Source organism: Rhamphochromis longiceps, linkage group LG9, assembly GCF_057381845.1.
Source record: "Rhamphochromis longiceps isolate RC_006_pf linkage group LG9, R_longiceps_female_GT1.1, whole genome shotgun sequence".
Taxonomy (NCBI): Eukaryota; Metazoa; Chordata; class Actinopteri; order Cichliformes; family Cichlidae; genus Rhamphochromis; species Rhamphochromis longiceps.
Genome location: NC_140565.1, coordinates 8,194,362 through 8,211,298, shown reverse-complemented (window position 1 = coordinate 8,211,298; position 16,937 = coordinate 8,194,362). Strand labels below are relative to the sequence as shown.

Here is a 16,937-nt window from a genome sequence, read left to right as displayed (position 1 = left end):
TTTATTTATGCCTGATCTTTGTGTCTGTCTCTTCTTTGTGGTGACAGTTTTCTGAAATAACATGCCAATCTGGTACCTCAAGGGCCTTTCACATAGGATATGGCAAGTGCAGAGCTCTGAAACCCATTTGTTTCTATTGCTTGCGCCACTCAATAACAGTTTTAAAGAGCAAGTGCGCCGGTAAGAGTACTCTTGCATGCAAGGGTCAACGTTTAACTGGGTTAAACTTGGTTAAACTTTGACTGCTGCGACGTACCGTCGCACGACCAACAGAAACGAAGCAAACAGCCCTACTAAGTTCAACCACACAATGAATGAAAACAAGGAGGAAAAGTTGATTGTGTGTGTTTCCGAGTTCAACAAACTTCATGACACAAGTTGACATGCATACTGAGACTTTGGGAGGAAACAACACAAGTGTTCACTTGTGGGGACAGTGCCAAAGCTTTCTTTTTTATGGATGAGAAATAGCTGGTCCATCGAGTTTTCGACGTACAAGAGCGCAACAACCACTGCAAGACAAATTTTAGGCCACTCGCTCCAGCTCGTGGTAGGTGCGCCCAATGTGAAAGGCCCTTCAGAGGTATGAGAGAGATGAGATTTGATTAGAGGTGGTGTCTGGTGTCTGGTTCTGGCATGATCATCTGACCTTCTTGCTATGCTAATAGCAGTGGGTCAAGACCCACAACTCACAACAAGATGGATAAAAAACTTAATGGAGAGGCAGCAGCGGAACCACTGGGAAACAGCTTCCATCATTCACTCAGTTGGTCAATAACTGAGAAATGGCATTACTGTGGAGGTTTATGGTGACATAAGCCAAAGAGGAAATCTTCAAATAGAGTAACAGGGCGATCTGCTTCTGAGACAGGTAGTTTCCAAAACAGGCTAAGAATACAGTACAGGGATGGTGAGAAAGAAGGTGTCACTCACATGAGGCTGGACATCCAGCAGGCACACTTTCTTCTTTGAGAGGATTGAACGTATCGAGTCCAGACTTGTGCCGTAGAAATTCCCTTTGTACTCGCCATGCTCAATGAACCTGAGACATGAAAAGAAGAGTGATGAGAAAAAGCACGAACGCACATCTTTGGATGGACACATGGACAAAGTTTCAAATAATTATGTCAGTTTTTAGAAGAGTAATTACTGTAATCTGAGTTAAAGCTCAGGCCTTGTAGCTGAGCTAAAAGAGGTTCTTTTAGACTGTGACGAGACAAGGATTATTTTTAACTGCATATATTGTCCAAGAAAGAAAATATAGATCTTGAAATGAGCATCAGGAGGACATTTTTAAACTAGTTTACATAAAACAAACAAACCTTTTTCCACTGTATTAGATATGTTAATTTGTGCTTTTAAGATTTTTTTATATATCCTCATAAGAGCAGGATTTTTTTTTTTAAACAGCAACTTTCAACTTTCATTTTTATAATTAATTTTCTACAATCACTGTGATTTCTGAGATTAGAGTTTTGAGAAATGGTGATAAACCAAAACAATTCAGAATTGTTCTCTCCATTGTAGTAAACATTAAAGAAAGGCCGTTTGAAATAGAGACGTACAAACATATAATCTACACACAGCAGGATATCCAAAAAAGTTGTTCTCTTTTTTTTCCCAGGGAAAAAGTACTTTTGTTTTGGCCAGAGTATGAATATCAATTGTTCATCTCTGCTGCATAAAGTCTGAATGTGTGTTGTGATTGAATTCATCAGTTTTGCTTACTTGTTGTTTTGGATGTCCGTCTCAAAGAGCTGCTTGGAGATGAAGTGGTAATCCACACCATCGGTCTCCTGGTTCTTCTTGGGTCGACTGGTGTCTGAGTGAAAGAAGATGAAGATGGAAAGAGAGGGAGTGATGCCTGTGAGTCATTGCAATGAATAGTGCAATGCTCCTTGTGTGCAACAAGCAGAGAGACAGAGAGAGAGCCGGTGGTCTCCAAAGCTCCGGTTTTCAAATTAACAAAAAGAAGCAACACTTTTGGGCTTAACCCGAAACAACAGCAAGTGTTAAACATATCCATGTGTCCACTGGCAGCGATCAAACATTCAAAAAGAGCGAGACGAGACACTTTCCGATTCTCCTTCCTCTCAATGAGAGCCAGGACCTGTGCCATACGTTTCCTATACGGGTCTGAATCAGACTGTCTGGGCTCTATTAAACAGCAGCAGCACAGGTCACATTTGAGAACAATTAACAGGCTGTGTGGAGAGAAAAAGGCCACGCCAATGGGATTTTAATACCGGGGACATTTCAAGTGTCAGACTTTGGCTGGGGGAAGACAATAAAGTCATAAAACTTGGTTATAAAAGTTTTTTTTTTCAATAATTAAAAAAATCTCTCTATGTAAAGAAATATTTCAAATAGTGAGAACAGTGAGAATAATACAGCCACGTTTTTATTACATTTTATTTTATTTCATTTATGTTGCATCCTTAATTCAAGATAAAGCACAGAACGGAAGAAAGACAGAAACTTTAGTTTCGGCACACAAATGTTTAAAGGTTTCTTTGGGATGAAACAAAGAGAAAAGAGATTGTTGGGAACACCACATTTAATGGTCAGCGAATTAACTTCTATTCTATTAACTAGTATAAAGCACACATTCACATATAAGACGCAGAGATAAGAACAAAGAAATATGCAGAGCGAAAGACAAATGAACTGTACTGTTCAGCCAAAGTTTGGTGGGCTTAAATCAGAAGAGTGAAGTTATCTTTTTTCCTTTTTTTTAATTTAACCTTTATTTACACAGGTAGTCACACTGACACCCAATGTCTCTTTTACAGGACACTTACGTGGAATGGTCACACTGAAGTGCTGGGGGTCAGAGATCAACAGTTTCTTCTTCAGTTCACTCAAGCCGACACCTGTGGGTCCTACACACAAACATCTAATTATAAACTCTGCCAAACTCCTCATCACGTTATTATCACATCCATAACATGATATGAGACATTCAAACTTTCTTTCGTCTGTACTTGGTGGTTAGAGTTGCCGAGGTTAACTCAAGACCTCAAACACTAATGATGAGAATATAAATTCAAATGTCTAATAGGATCAAATGATGAACTAATGAAAATTTGTATCCAAAAGATCTAAAGTTACTTTCTGGTTATTCATATTCACTTCTTAGGAACAGATGATAGAGAAACATAATATTCAGCTTCTCTCTTGCAGAGCTGGGCCACCTTTATTGTTTCTGTCGTCTCTATGTGACAATGAGATTGAAGGTGAGGATTTTCATTAAATTCGGTATCCTAACAGCAACAGTGTGTGAGGTAAGCAGCGACATCAGAGTTTGAGAACTTAAATTTCTCTTTACTCACCTACTAGCACCACCAGCCTGTGTTTGTCTCCCCTTTGCCTGCGGTACGGGACGACTTCCTCGTATGTGGGCACGTCAGCCATGTCGTACATTTCACTCTTCTTCGCCTCGTACATGGACTTGGTGGTCTTTCTGTCTCTCCTGCTGAGGCGAAAGCTTCTCCTGAACCCAGCTGGAGGTCAGCATGAGCCAAAAGAGGAGACAGAAGAAACAGATCAATCAATACAAAAAAAGAAAATTCTTTGTCAGTAGTGTAAAATCCAGCACAACCGTATGTACACATACAAATACTGTGGACTTCAATTTATAGTTGTTTCAGGATCTTGGCAAACACCTCCACACAAACATTACTTTCCCCAGGTGACATCAAACAGGTGAAAACTCATCATAGGTCTATCATCATCCAAAATACAGTCCCTCTCTCCTCTTGCACCCGCTGACACACTCACTAAAATAACACAGGTAACTAATTACACAACAACAACAACAACAACCATCCTGTCTTCCATACCAGTGGAAACTGTATTACACAGAGAGGATGACAATGAATGTGCTCCAAATTTTAGAACAAGTCAGGTATGGGTAAACGAAGCTTGCTCATTTGTTCTGGAAAGCCTCATAAGATGATCCAAACACGAACAAGTTAGTAAAAAGAAAGGAACTGGCACAAAGTTCCGATCTCTACTTTGATTCAAAGCCCCTTCAGTAAAGTAGAAGTGCAAAAATGTGAAGGAAAAAGATGAGCATATTTAACACAAGCTGGGACGACGCACACTTACACACAGATACATACAGGAAGCGACTTTACTTCCACAAACAAACAGTTAAATGAAAACAGAAAGTTGGTGTAAAGATTGAAATCAGTGAATGAATCTAAGCGTCATCAGCTTAAATGTAAATTAATCTCTACACTTGATGTAACCTAACACTGACCCCCACAGCTGCTCTGTATCAGCCCAACACAGAGCTTTACTGTGATTTCACCACATTAATGCAAGCTAACCTGTTTATTCTGCAAATATGATATTATAGAAAGACAAAGTTAGTATACTCACACAATGAAAATAGACCATTTGTCAAAACACATATGTGATATGTGATTAAAAATTTTGACATGTAACCTTTAAATCTGCAGGTCATTAAATGTCCCAGAGCAGAGATCAGCTTTAAAAATAATCTCTACTCTTTCTCTCCTGACCTGACTTTCTTATCTTTCTCCGTCTCTGAGTGAAGTTAGCTCGCTTTCTTTTCTCTCCTTGTGAAACACAGCAGCTGGACCTTTAACTAGCAACACACTGAGACGAACAGCACACAAACAGCTTGAGTCTGCTGATGTTTGTTGAGCTGATAGAAATGTTGTAGAAACATTATGTTGTGAAGCAAGGTTACTCCCTTTATACTCATTCCTCTTTTGTAACACTAGCTACAAGCTGACTAAAACATACAGACAAACGCATTTTTTCCGACTCAATTTCAGCTGATACTGTTGAGTCTAGAGTAACGAGCCTGTTTTAAAAATGATATTTGTGCAAAAATGTAGAGAATAAGAGTAAATACTCAGGTAAAGTACAGATACCTGAAGGTTCTACTTAAGTACAGTAACGAAGTAGCCTCTAAACAGTGCTTACTAAGGAGATATCATTCTCAAGTTTGCAGGCTGTAAAATCAGGAATCTGTTCATCCCAAAGTTGTGCTCAAGAATGACTCTGGCAATGGAAGTTACAGACGTTGCATCATTGAGAGGCATGGAGAGACCCCCCCCCCCCCCCCCCCAAAAAAAATAAGGAGAAAGACTGCCGCCCCCTCCCACTCCTTTATTTCCCCATGCAACCTCAGCAGCATTGCAAAAGCATCTGTAAGTTCTAAGATTTCAAACTTTTAGGGACAGGCCAACTTTAAATCATACAACCACATCCAACAGGCTGAAAAGCCATGCAGCAAGTACTCTCATAGAGAAGATGTTATTATAACTCACTATTTTTTACTTCTTCTCCCGAGGTTCTCTCATTTCATTTAAACCTCGTTCTTGGCTGCTGGACTCAAGGTGCTGGACTTTTTTGGGCAAAAAAATGGAATAATGTTTGGCAGAGTTCGGCTTTGGGAGTGACCCTGATTGAGCTTGGCAGACATGACTCAAATGTAGTATTTATAAACTTGCGTGTGCTCTGGATATCCTGTGAAATCTGGAGTCTAAATGTGCAAATGACAGTGGTAATAAAAACACGATGGGAAACATTTTCTGTACAAGACAGGGATTTGGAAGCAGCTCTCTGGAATTAAAGTGGTTGCAGAACCAAAGTGGGCCATGGTAATTGTCATTAAGTCTGACTGGAACCACATCAGCAAGACCGGCCTTCATCCGGACCTCCACAATGCAGCGAAGCACACAAACCTTTCTTTTAAGCCAACTCCAACCAGAACCTCTCAAAGAAGTCCTCAGACCCACAGCAGAGGCAGAACAGGATAACTACATACTGCAAATCCATGACATGATCTGCCAGTGCACTCATGCTGTCAGCATGGGAGCACAAATAGCACAGCACAGTGAGAAAGTACAAAACTATTAAAGTCCAAAAAGTGAATTATGTAAGAAGGTTTAAGAAGTGAATTATTTGCCCCACAAGTGCTCTGTGAGTTAGAAGAACAGGTCAAAGGTATGAACAACTGTTCCGTCCCGTGAAACATGTATGACTTAATAGTTCTTAGAAGATGATATATGAAGGATTCATGTGGAAAAAACAAAACTTGTACTTGGCCACTGTCCTCATATTTATTGTAACAGTGAAATGACCACATCTGGCAGGAAAAGGCAAGAAGACAAAAGAAGACAATCTCTCACCTAGGTGAAATCCACCACTATAATCAGCATCCTCTGGTGATGAAAAGAAAGGAGCCAAAGAGAACCACAACATCAAGTTAAATAGAATAGTCAGAAATGAGCTGCGGCCCTCTAAATATGATAAAGGGGAAAACACACAGGTGCTGTTAAGAAGAGAGTGGTCAGAGAGGTTTGGGGTAAATTTTGCTTGAGTTACATTTTATAGTGTGTTCGTTATTTTTAAATATTGGCCTTTGCCCAGAATGACAGCCACGCATGTAGAGGTAAATTCAAGGACAGGTTACATATAACCTCCATCTAGTGAGCAGCTAAAGTTGACCAAAATAAACAAAATACTCTCTTTTTCTTTACAGAACTAACAATGCTGAAAAATGTTGATGATCCCAGCTAACTGACTAAGCCCCATTTAGCCTTACAGGCCACTACATTCTTGGCTGTGGTGTTGGACGATTCTTGGAGACAGTGAATCAGTTTGTGCTGTGACTGAGTCCAACAAATATTACTTGTGACGGGATGATTCTCAAAAATGATGTCCACATTTATGAAAATGAGTCGAGGAAAGGTGAGGCTTTGTAAAATGTTAAAGTCAATAAAATCTATGAGGAACCATTGACTGTGACAACTAATGTTACTCTTAAATGGTGAATAGCTTTAATGGGTCAATTGGGGAGATGAGGTAAGAAGTGGACCTCATTACACACAAATAGCATGAAGGGGAACCAATCACAGATGGTTGGGTTAGTAAAGTCCTACTCGGTGGAGGATGTCAGAAAAGTAGTACCTTCAATCTCTTCAGCTTTGAGTGCAAGAGAAGCAAGGAATGGAAATTAGGTAATACTAAACAAAATATTAGATTAGGAAAGTAAACATAACTCAGGGATGAGGAAGAAATATAAGAAGAAACCTACCAAACTCTACTGTCACATCATCTTAGAAAAGCAGAGCAAAAGACAACAGAGAGAACATTATAAAACATTTTAAAGCTGAGTGCCACATCCACAAACATCCTATGCAGGTTCAATTCAGTCATTTCTCACAAAACACTGAAAAAGCAAACAATTCTCTTCAGTTTTGTAATGTTTGTGAAAAATACCGAGCTTGACCACTACACTGTAACTCCCAGTATCACTCTAATGGTATCACTAGTTTAACTATCTACGTTTCAAATAATAAAATAACTCAAGTTCCACTTGGTTCTGAAACACTCGTCAGGTCTTCCTGAGAGGAAGTTGCAGTACACTCAGCTGTCATGACATAAATTGATGGAACTCATTGAGGAAATCTTATCCTTAACTTCTTTCTTTTTTTAAGGTTGGGTTTAAAAAGAACACGTACAGAAACCCTTCATAAGCCATGCTGCTACTAAAAGGTTACAAAAACACCAGTAAGTGGAGCTTGAGTTCAGGTTTTATGAGAATATAACAAACATTTACTTTCTATTTGCTCCTATTTTGATAGAAATGTATATCCATTGTTACCTAGTGATACACAATCTGCGGTACATGTCTGTGGTGCAGTCACTATTTACAGGGGGGAAAAAAGCCATTTAGATTCATAAGCCTCCAAATGATTGATATTGTAATACTGATACAGTCCTCTGTAAGTATTTAACAGTATGAAGCTCACCTTACATCACTGCATTCATTTTCCAGAGTGTTGTTCAGCATGTCCAGAATTAATGTCTAACCAAAACAACAGTCAAGACCTATCTGTGCAAGGCTGTTTGTAGGCTAGACGCATCAGGCAGCTGTTCTGAAGTGTGTGTACCTTTATCTGACATCTTGTTTCAAATGTCAGTGGCCAGGTCAGTTTTCCCACTGATGTTGCCCTCTTCCTGCTCTAATGTGGCATCTTAAGTTGGGACAGCGACCTCAAAATGTGGTTTTAAGAAGGATGAGAATTACTGTACTGTGAATAAGAGTTTAGCCAGATTTAATTATCTAATTTATTTGAAACTAAACCTTAAAGAAAGAATGTGATGAAAACTGCCATAAAGATGTATGATTAGTCCACCTTTATCAAGTCCATGGGTGAGCTGCCAGGAATGTTTACATTGGAAAAATCTGGGTAATAATGTAATAATACTGTAATACTGTTTGTCTTCATTCTCTCTTCCGGCAGTGATGATAAGGAGTTGAACTCTGCAGTTGGAGTCAATCACGGACAATTGCTGAATAACAGGCTGCCATCAAAACCATCCTTGTTATTACCCTCATCATCATCACCCCAAGAGTATAAGTGATTATCCAAATTAGAAGCCAGGCAGCCAAGTGACAATACCAGTTCACATGAACTTGTCTTTTATCTTTGCTATCTGCATTATGCACAGCTTTTAGAAAATCAATCATCTCTTTAGCTAGAGTAACAGCCAGAGGGCAAACCCTCTCCTAATTCATATTAAAGCTCCTGCGTGACTACAACAACAATCATATGACCCCCTATGAGCAAGCACTTTGGTAACATTGGGAAGGAAAAACTCCCTTTTAACAGGAAGAAACCTCTGGCAGAACCAGGTTTAGGGACGGGCGGCCATCTGCCGTGACCGGTTGGGGGGAGCAAAGGAAGGCAGGATAAAAGACATGCTGTGGACTTAGTGAACAACACACAAAGAGGCTGTAGAAGACACATGGAACAGACTCTGGATAGAAATTTAGAGGGAGAAACATTGAGCAGACAGGAAGGAAAATGAAAACAAAGATAAATCTAAATTGCTTCTCCAGACGACCAGCATGAACTACACAACTACACGAAAGACTCCAGTGGTGGAATCAGCAGAAGGATGAGTCTGTTTCAGAAATGAACTCCACAAACTGTCCTGACCAGCATTCCTCACTTTTGCCATTCTTCTCTTCCTCCCATCCACCTGTTAAAGACAACTGTCTTGTTGTGGTTTATTAGTCGCTAACACAGCAAATAATATATGCTTACATGATCGTCTAGTAGACCTCCTTAGGGACGAAAGAGTCGTAACAGGTTGCTGAAATGCAAGTCTCCTGAAAGCAAAAAGATGGATAAAGAAAGAGAAGAAAAAGGAAAACCATCAGTTTTCATGGTCACTCTGGGAATAATAAACACTCTGCTATGCTACAGAAACCCTGCTCTACAATATCCTTCATTTCTATTCTGTCAGCTGAGACTGGTGAAACCAAAGATTGAGGAGGTGAAGAACAGAACATCTTTCTATTGAAAAAAGTAGAATAATAAACCTGAATATAAAATGTTCTACTCGATCCCTTTACTCTTCAGCCTTCCTCTTTCTGCCCAAGCCTCCTGAGCTCTGTGTAGGTCTGGTGTGTGTTTTCCATCCACTTGCAGTTCAATGTGGATTGGTACCAGCGCTATCATTTTCTGTCATTACTCACTTTGGACCAGAAAATGTGTGGAAACCCAGACTACTTTGGCAGAGTGAAGCAAGAATACATGGATTAAAGAGGGAGAGAAATAAGATGGAACATCTATGACAGTGACAGCACTGGAGCCAATAAGGTCAGCCTTGTGTTTCTCACCTCTCCTGGAACTGTTTGGATGGTATTAAGCCAGCACGAGGATTTGTGTCGCCCTCGTGTTTGGCCTGCCACCAGGTTGCATCATCTTGGCTCATGATCTGTAGGATGCAACCCTTCTTGAAGGCCAAACCAGCTTCCTTACATGGGATGGTGTTGTCATCTTTTGGGTCGTAGTCAAAGAGCGCCTTCACAAACATCTGTACATCATCATGAGGGAAAGGCAAGAAAACAAAGAGGAGGATTGAAGACACAACAGGAACAAGTTCACTATGTTGTATATAAAATGTTTTCTTTCTAAAACATTGTCATCATGGTTAAAGGTGATTCACCAAAGCTCAGAGTGATTATTCTCAAAGATTACAGCTATCGATGGTAAACGCTGCAAGTGATGGCCAAGATGGTCTTTCAATGACTTTCCACTATCAAAGGGTCTAAATCACTTAACAAGTGGATAAACCAAATAACAGAGAAAGACAGGACCTACCTGTGGCTCCTTGATAGATGCCTCGTCCTTTGCACCAGGGACAACTTTAAAGGTAATGGCTCCTTGTGACTGTGCCTAAATAATGTAGGAACAGAAGTTGGAGTAATTGTAAAGGATAGTTTTCCTATCCTTTTAAGTATTTTATAAGAGACCTAATCTAGTTACAGTGACATAGCGTCAAGCATTGATTTTTCAACAAAGGAAGGTTTAGTGGGATAGTATAACCATTCTTGACAGAATTAGGGAGTACAGTGCAGGGGTGTAAAGGAGGAGTGTTGAGAGCTCAAAGACTTTTGTGTCTGAGAAGGCCTTAAGAGTTTAAGATCCCAGGCACATGACAGAGCTCATTTAGGCCTGTGACCAAAGCTGCGTGGAGGAACTACACATCATCAGCCTCATCCACAGAGACTCTGCATGTGATCTATCGGCCATCAACACGGCAATGGGAGGCCTGGGTCGTGGATGAGTTGATAAGGGGAGGTTTCTGTCATTATAAACAAAGGCTGGTACCAAGGGAGTGGAGCTGAAAAACCCTCAGTCTCACAAACGTCCATAGAAAGACAAGACTTACCAGAATACGAATGATTTCCTCTGGTTTCTTGTCGTCCACAGGGATTCCATTGACCTCCTTCAGTTCATCCCCTACATGAATTAAACCTGCCACACATAAACAGACGTTACTAATTTGCAGTCATTCTGGCATTCTATTATTTTAACGCCCTGATGTAAGCGAGGTACTAAATTCTGTGCAATCCCAATATATTCCACACTACAGACTTGTATGGCTCTTTTCCACTAGTATCTACTTTGCTCATCTTGACTTGACTCTGTTTTTTAGGGTTTTCTATTAGATGGCAGCACCTGATACCTACTAGAGCAGTCGTTTTGAGCAACCTGAGTTGATCTGAAACTGTGACGTCAACAGACTCCATGCCACCATGTGATGCCAGTCAATTATGTCACTTGATGAGTCATGAAAGTGATTCCTTCACAAACATCAAAACTGCCCTTTTTGAAACACGGCATCCAGGGAAATGGGTGCAGAAAAACCAACAGTGTGATCGGACAGGTATACCAACGCCTCCATGTCCACTGTTGTGTGCTGGGTTTGTGTTGCATACAAATGACATCATGGGACTTTTAAATGAGTTGCTATAACGACCCCATGTAAACTGAGGTGCTACACAGTGACAGAAAATGACAGAAAACTGAGTAGAATCGAGTATACACACACACACACACACACACACACACACACACACACACACACACACACACACACACACAGGCAAACTTATAAAAGAGAGAAAAAGGCTGGAACCAACCACTTCTGTCAGCTGGCCCTCCCTTCATGATCCGGGCCACAATGATGGCACCTGTGCCCTCATCATGTCTTATTGTTGCTCCCTATAAAAGAAGAATAGTCATTATAACAGCATTTCTACCTTTATGACATTATGATGTGCAAGTCAAACAGCAATGACCTAAAATCACTGTAAAGATGAAAATTAAGGCGTAGAGACAGATAGATACTGCACACAGGATGATTGTTAAGTTACTTACCAGTGGCTCCTTGTTCTTGACCAATCTTATAATTTTCACAGAATCTTCATCGTCATCGATGTCTTCAGGCAGCGGAGGTAGTTCGGGGTCATACTTCTTTTGGGCAACTGCGTCGTGGACGGACAGGAGGCTCTAGAAAAAGGAGAAAATAGGATTTATGGGAGGAAACACAAAACAGGCAAGGGTTATCTGTCAAGCCACGAAGGCCTCAACTTTACCCCAGTCCACTTAGCTAAATAAAGTATGGCCATGCATGCTATTAAGAGTCCGATCTATCACTTCCTTTTTTAAGCAGGACAGAGACACTGCAGACTGCAGGGAGGATGGTTATGAATTGGGTTGTCTCCCTCATGTGCTGGGTGATGGATTTGAAAGCATTCAAGGCCAAAGCTTGTAGATGAACAAGCGTTAATTGCCATTAGGCCCGTGCTCTCCCTCCATACATCTCTCTGATTAAAGGCAACCCAGGCTCGCCCTGCACCATTGCTCAGCAAGAGCTGCAAATGTGACCACCACAAAATCCACACTTTGCAGGGTAAGGTGGTGAAGACTCAAAAGCAAAGTTCTCAGCTCAGATATTTCACACTTTCACGAGCAGGCATAAAAAGAGACGGGACGCAGACGAGAATGATGCCATTCAGGAGACATTCATTTTTCAAAGTATTTAACAACCGCGTGTCCGGACCAAGATGCAGCTAGATGCGTGCTGCTTTTTCTGTGGTTTAGAGGGGGGGAAAAAATTGAGAAAAACATCTTCCAACCAAAGTGCCAGACAAAAGTAGAGGGGTGGAGAGCAAGAGAAACAGGGAAGAAAGAGGAGGATATGGTGAGAAGAGAAGCAGTGTGTTTTATGACATGGGAGCATGCTGCAGTACAGCATTCAAGATGTTGCTAACTGGGAGCAGATGAGAGGAGGAGACACAACTGGAGCTATGTGAGTAGTCTTTGGAAGGCAAAGAGTCTGTATTACCTTATTATAACTAAAAATAATAACTTCTTTCGATCAAGAGAATCCCAAATGAATAACACATGTAAAGAAAATCTCACAGCCAGGAAATCTTTAAAAATGGTTGGTTTTGATCCTACTTCAGAGATAAAATGCCACTCCTCTCCAGCTTGTCTTCTTTGGCTTGTGCTGCTACACCGTCTGCCAAAATTCACCAGCCAGCAATGGAGGAAGCAGTAGCAGAAAGAACATTTTCCATTGTTTGGTGGGGAATTGCTTGGCTGACCCCATTCTGCACTGGAGCTGAGAGACCACTGCACAACTACAGCAGCAATTATATGTGTTAGGTGCAGGGGAAAAACATAGTAATGAGCCAAATGAGTACCAGTTTGCTGGAGGTGTGTGTGGAGTTGCTGATTCTATGTCTAAAATATGTGCTGCCTGGTGAAATATGTGTGTCTGTACCTATAGCACCTGTAAAAAACACATGCTCCACACTTGTCTTTGAACAGATTAATGTAGTTGTTCTTAATGTGTTTGGAGAATTTAGGAAATGAATCATAATTACCAGCTCAGACATTGAAAAATCCATGTTTGGGAACCACCATCTCTTGAATTCCTGCTGTTTGACACTGATAGGTATTAAATATTTGCATGTACTGTAAGTGTGTGTGTGTGTGCTATGTTGGGGGAGAACTAGAGAGCTGTTGTTTCTGGCAGAGCCCAAACAAGCATGACGACAGCGCATTAAAAACGGAGCCTGTCCAACTCTGCTTCTATCCTGCCGTCGTGAAGGCAGCTCTGTCTGGCTGAGACACCTGGAGGCCCTGATGGATGGCCCCAGTTATGCATTAGAAAATAAAAATGTGTAAATTTATTTTGTAGCTGTCTGCATCTGGCTAACGAGGTCAGCAACGGCAGCCAAGAAAACGAGACAAGGCCTGGATCTAACAGGCGTGTTATTTTGTGTACAGCACGATGATTGTAACGCTTTAATGTGGCTGCTGTGCAAACAGCAAAGATCCAGAGCCAGAATTGCCAAATGCTTTGCTGTTTTTTGGATGGAATAATACAATCCTCCACAAAGAGAATATGTGGTTTTAGTTTGTTAAAACCTGCTCAGTACAAAATAAGCAAATCCTTTACTCACCTTTACATGTGGGTTTGCCAGCAGTTTAAGAAGCTCTTTGACATCCTGACTGGCTGATTTGCCTTCCAGCTCATCAGACACCTGAAAATAGTCAAGGACACAATGTTCACACAACTGTGCTCAGACCATTAAGCATGCTTCTCTTTTTCAGGTGTGCATGTGAACATTCAATGCTTCGACAAGAAGACAACAGCAGTCTGTATAATGAAAAACCAATGGTAGAGGTTTGTAATTAACAGTTCAACTCTGCAAGGTGTGCTTTGTGTCAGTAATGAATAGAGGACTTGCATTTAGAGAGATAAACATACTAGTTATGCTTTATCTAAAGAAGTTATGTTGGTGTATCTTCTATTTGTATCATATTGTATTAAGACATAAAAATGCAGCTCTTTCAGTTACAGGATTTATCTGCAGCTTCATCTTGTCTTAAATAAGGTAAATCGCAGCTGGAGGCAAGGCCACACTTTGTCATGTGGCCTAGAACTCCCACCTACTGGCACCTGCCCTTTGATAAATCTTCTATTGTACCAGATCATTTTCCAATGAGAATCTCAAGAACTAAAGAAAACAGTCAGTTAAACCTGGAAACAATGGGAGCTCTGAGAGCATCACTGATTTATGGAAGATCCTCCTGGACTTGGTTGGAGTGTGGAAAGGAGCAGCAAGCCATCCCACACAGTAAAAACTGACATGAAAGCCACTTGACACTGATGAACCCTTTCTCTGTGTTTGTATTTTTCGTATCTGACCCTGCAGGAATAAAATGCAGACCAATGCTCTCTGATGGCACCAAGTGATCTGTCCAAGTAACAGCAGAGTTTGTATTAAGATGTTTGGAAGTCAGCCAGAAGAGGAAAACGGTTTTCCAACAGGGAGAAGGATACAAGTCAACCATAACAACCATACAGTTCTAGATCAGTGGCCATCATTTGAACTATTTATTGATGATGTGGTGTGTCTCACTTGCTTACACCAACGGCACTGGCCATGCTGGTTTCACTTGAGCGGTGGCAGTCACTTGCTGGGAGTTCTAGACAGTACGGCCGGGGCCAGACGAGGGTTGAAGTGTCATTTTATGTTAGTCAATAAATTAAACCTCCATTAACCGAAACCCATCTAGACAGACACTGTTCACCAAAGGTTCCTTTAATCGATTCATTTGCCTCCCAGCCAATAAAAAGATCGATCAGTTTAAACAAGTTTTTTAAAACACTTACGTCACGTGCCAGAGGTGCAGCTCCTTCCAGGACAGGGGCGGGCTTGCTCTCTTCATAGTGCTGCAGCCGTTCGTGGATCTGAAAGGACAGATTGTATTCATTATTAAGGTAGTTATTGAGATAGTAGTGAGCACATGTGGAAGAAAAAGTGTGCACGCTGGAAGCCATGTGCACGTCTCCAAACAGACATGTGAGAAAACATGTACAACCTTCATCAGCACCATCTTGTACATACACAGAGTTCATTAAATCATGTCCTTAAATACCAAAAGCACACACAAAGATCTTTCACTCCCTCGATCCACTAAGTATTTCAGTTAGCTTAGCCACTGTACAAACAATCCAGTTTTCCACCATGCATTCGATATGTCCCAGTGGCCCCGTGATGATTCCAAATCATTTCAACAGTCTGGTGAAATTGGCTAAACATTTCCTTATCAGCCTCAGCGCTGTGACTGCACAGTGTTGAGAGACAGAGCTGCGTCTCTGGAGAGTTGCTAAAATGGAAAGTAAGCCTGACTCGTGCGCTCACTTTCACTCATTTATACACGCAAAACCACTTCATCATATGTGGAGCAGAGATGGAATAATTTATATACACACAAAGCACACGTTCACACCCACGCACACAACGTCAAAGGCACAGTTGCACACTTGTGCCTACGCACACACAGACTCACAAAAAACACTACAGATATCCCATTTGTGATTTAAAAGCAGCTGCGAAGGAATGCATTGACAGCCTACAGGCTGCTGTCAGGTCCCATCAAGGAACAGACAGGGACAGCTTTCCTCCCAGCAGCCACTCCTGCGTCTCTCCTTCCTCAGGCCCAGCATGGTGAAGGGGATCTGGGCCACGGGTCTGACTGATAGCTGGGCCCCGAGCCTGGAGCTTCCAGCTGGATGTCCTAGAAAGCATTCCAGGAGGATGGTGGAACAGAGGAGCCTCTGGCTGAGGAGAGAGTGACAGAGACGCTCTGGGCCACTTCTATATCTAAAGGGCCAAATCCACACATGCGGGAGTGCGCACACACACACACACACACACACACACACACACACACACACACACACACACACACACACACACACACACACACACACACACACACACACACACACGGAGCCGTGACAATGTGTGACAGAAAATCACTCAGCAGGACAGAAAAAGACAAGAAAAGCAGTTTGTTTGCTGTCACACTGAACGGCTACAGATGCTTTGTGCAATTAAAACATCTGTTTTAGGAATGTTAGACATAGTTTTTACTCCTCGCAACACAGGTGATTATGTTTTAAAGCTAGATGGTAGCAGTACTGTAAATACGGAGGAAAGCAAGTCAGAATCACTGACAGTTGAATGTTCTGACACACTCACAGGACGGTATTTGACCTCAATGTTTTTGGCCCTGGTAGAAGTTCTGATTAGCAATAACATGAGCAGCATGTGTAGATGAGTTGATTTGAGTCTCTTCAAGCTGTCATCTGGCTTCGATAATCACCAGGGACCAACACCAAAATCCAAAACATGATGTCATTCAAAAACATTACCCAAACACCAAATGTCACCCATCAAAATCACTTTTATAACTTTCCAGTGAAGAAAACGCGACGCAACGACGTGTGAAATGTCTTTACATCGTCTCTCCCCATCAAGATTCCAGTTTAAATCTTGGCCTTAAACAGCTACAGCCATTTCAGCTGGACTTATCCACACAGTCTGCCGAGATCAATCACAGCCTGTTAGGACTCTGTCTTGGCCAGCACAACAGTCATGTTTCAAGGTCAGCTTAGAAGTTCAAATCCTGCATAAAGCCGTTATTACTCAGCAATAAAACACGGTGCATTAGGCGTGTCGTGGAGGTAAACATGTTTTTCCCCTGTGGACATGCTGATGGATGTTA

The 16,937-nt window shown here is 41.4% G+C and overlaps 1 protein-coding gene across 6 annotated transcripts in view; it reads right to left on the bottom strand.

Annotated features, from left to right (window-relative positions):
- The window catches only part of mpp7a (MAGUK p55 scaffold protein 7a), a 69,730-nt gene that overhangs the window by 5,728 nt on the left and 47,065 nt on the right, over positions 1–16,937 (bottom strand). For all 6 annotated transcript variants that reach the window (XM_085418137.1, XM_085418135.1, XM_085418138.1 and 3 more), the window contains 12 exons: positions 15,037–15,114; positions 13,820–13,900; positions 11,724–11,855; positions 11,486–11,567; positions 10,732–10,817; positions 10,161–10,235; positions 9,677–9,873; positions 9,099–9,163; positions 3,333–3,503; positions 2,802–2,882; positions 1,729–1,822; positions 934–1,042 (listed from right to left, as the gene is read on the bottom strand). In XM_085418137.1, the coding sequence (XP_085274263.1) occupies positions 934–1,042; positions 1,729–1,822; positions 2,802–2,882; positions 3,333–3,503; positions 9,099–9,163; positions 9,677–9,873; positions 10,161–10,235; positions 10,732–10,817; positions 11,486–11,567; positions 11,724–11,855; positions 13,820–13,900; positions 15,037–15,114 (1,251 nt within the window). The remainder of the gene's footprint in view (positions 1–933; positions 1,043–1,728; positions 1,823–2,801; positions 2,883–3,332; positions 3,504–9,098; positions 9,164–9,676; positions 9,874–10,160; positions 10,236–10,731; positions 10,818–11,485; positions 11,568–11,723; positions 11,856–13,819; positions 13,901–15,036; positions 15,115–16,937) is intronic.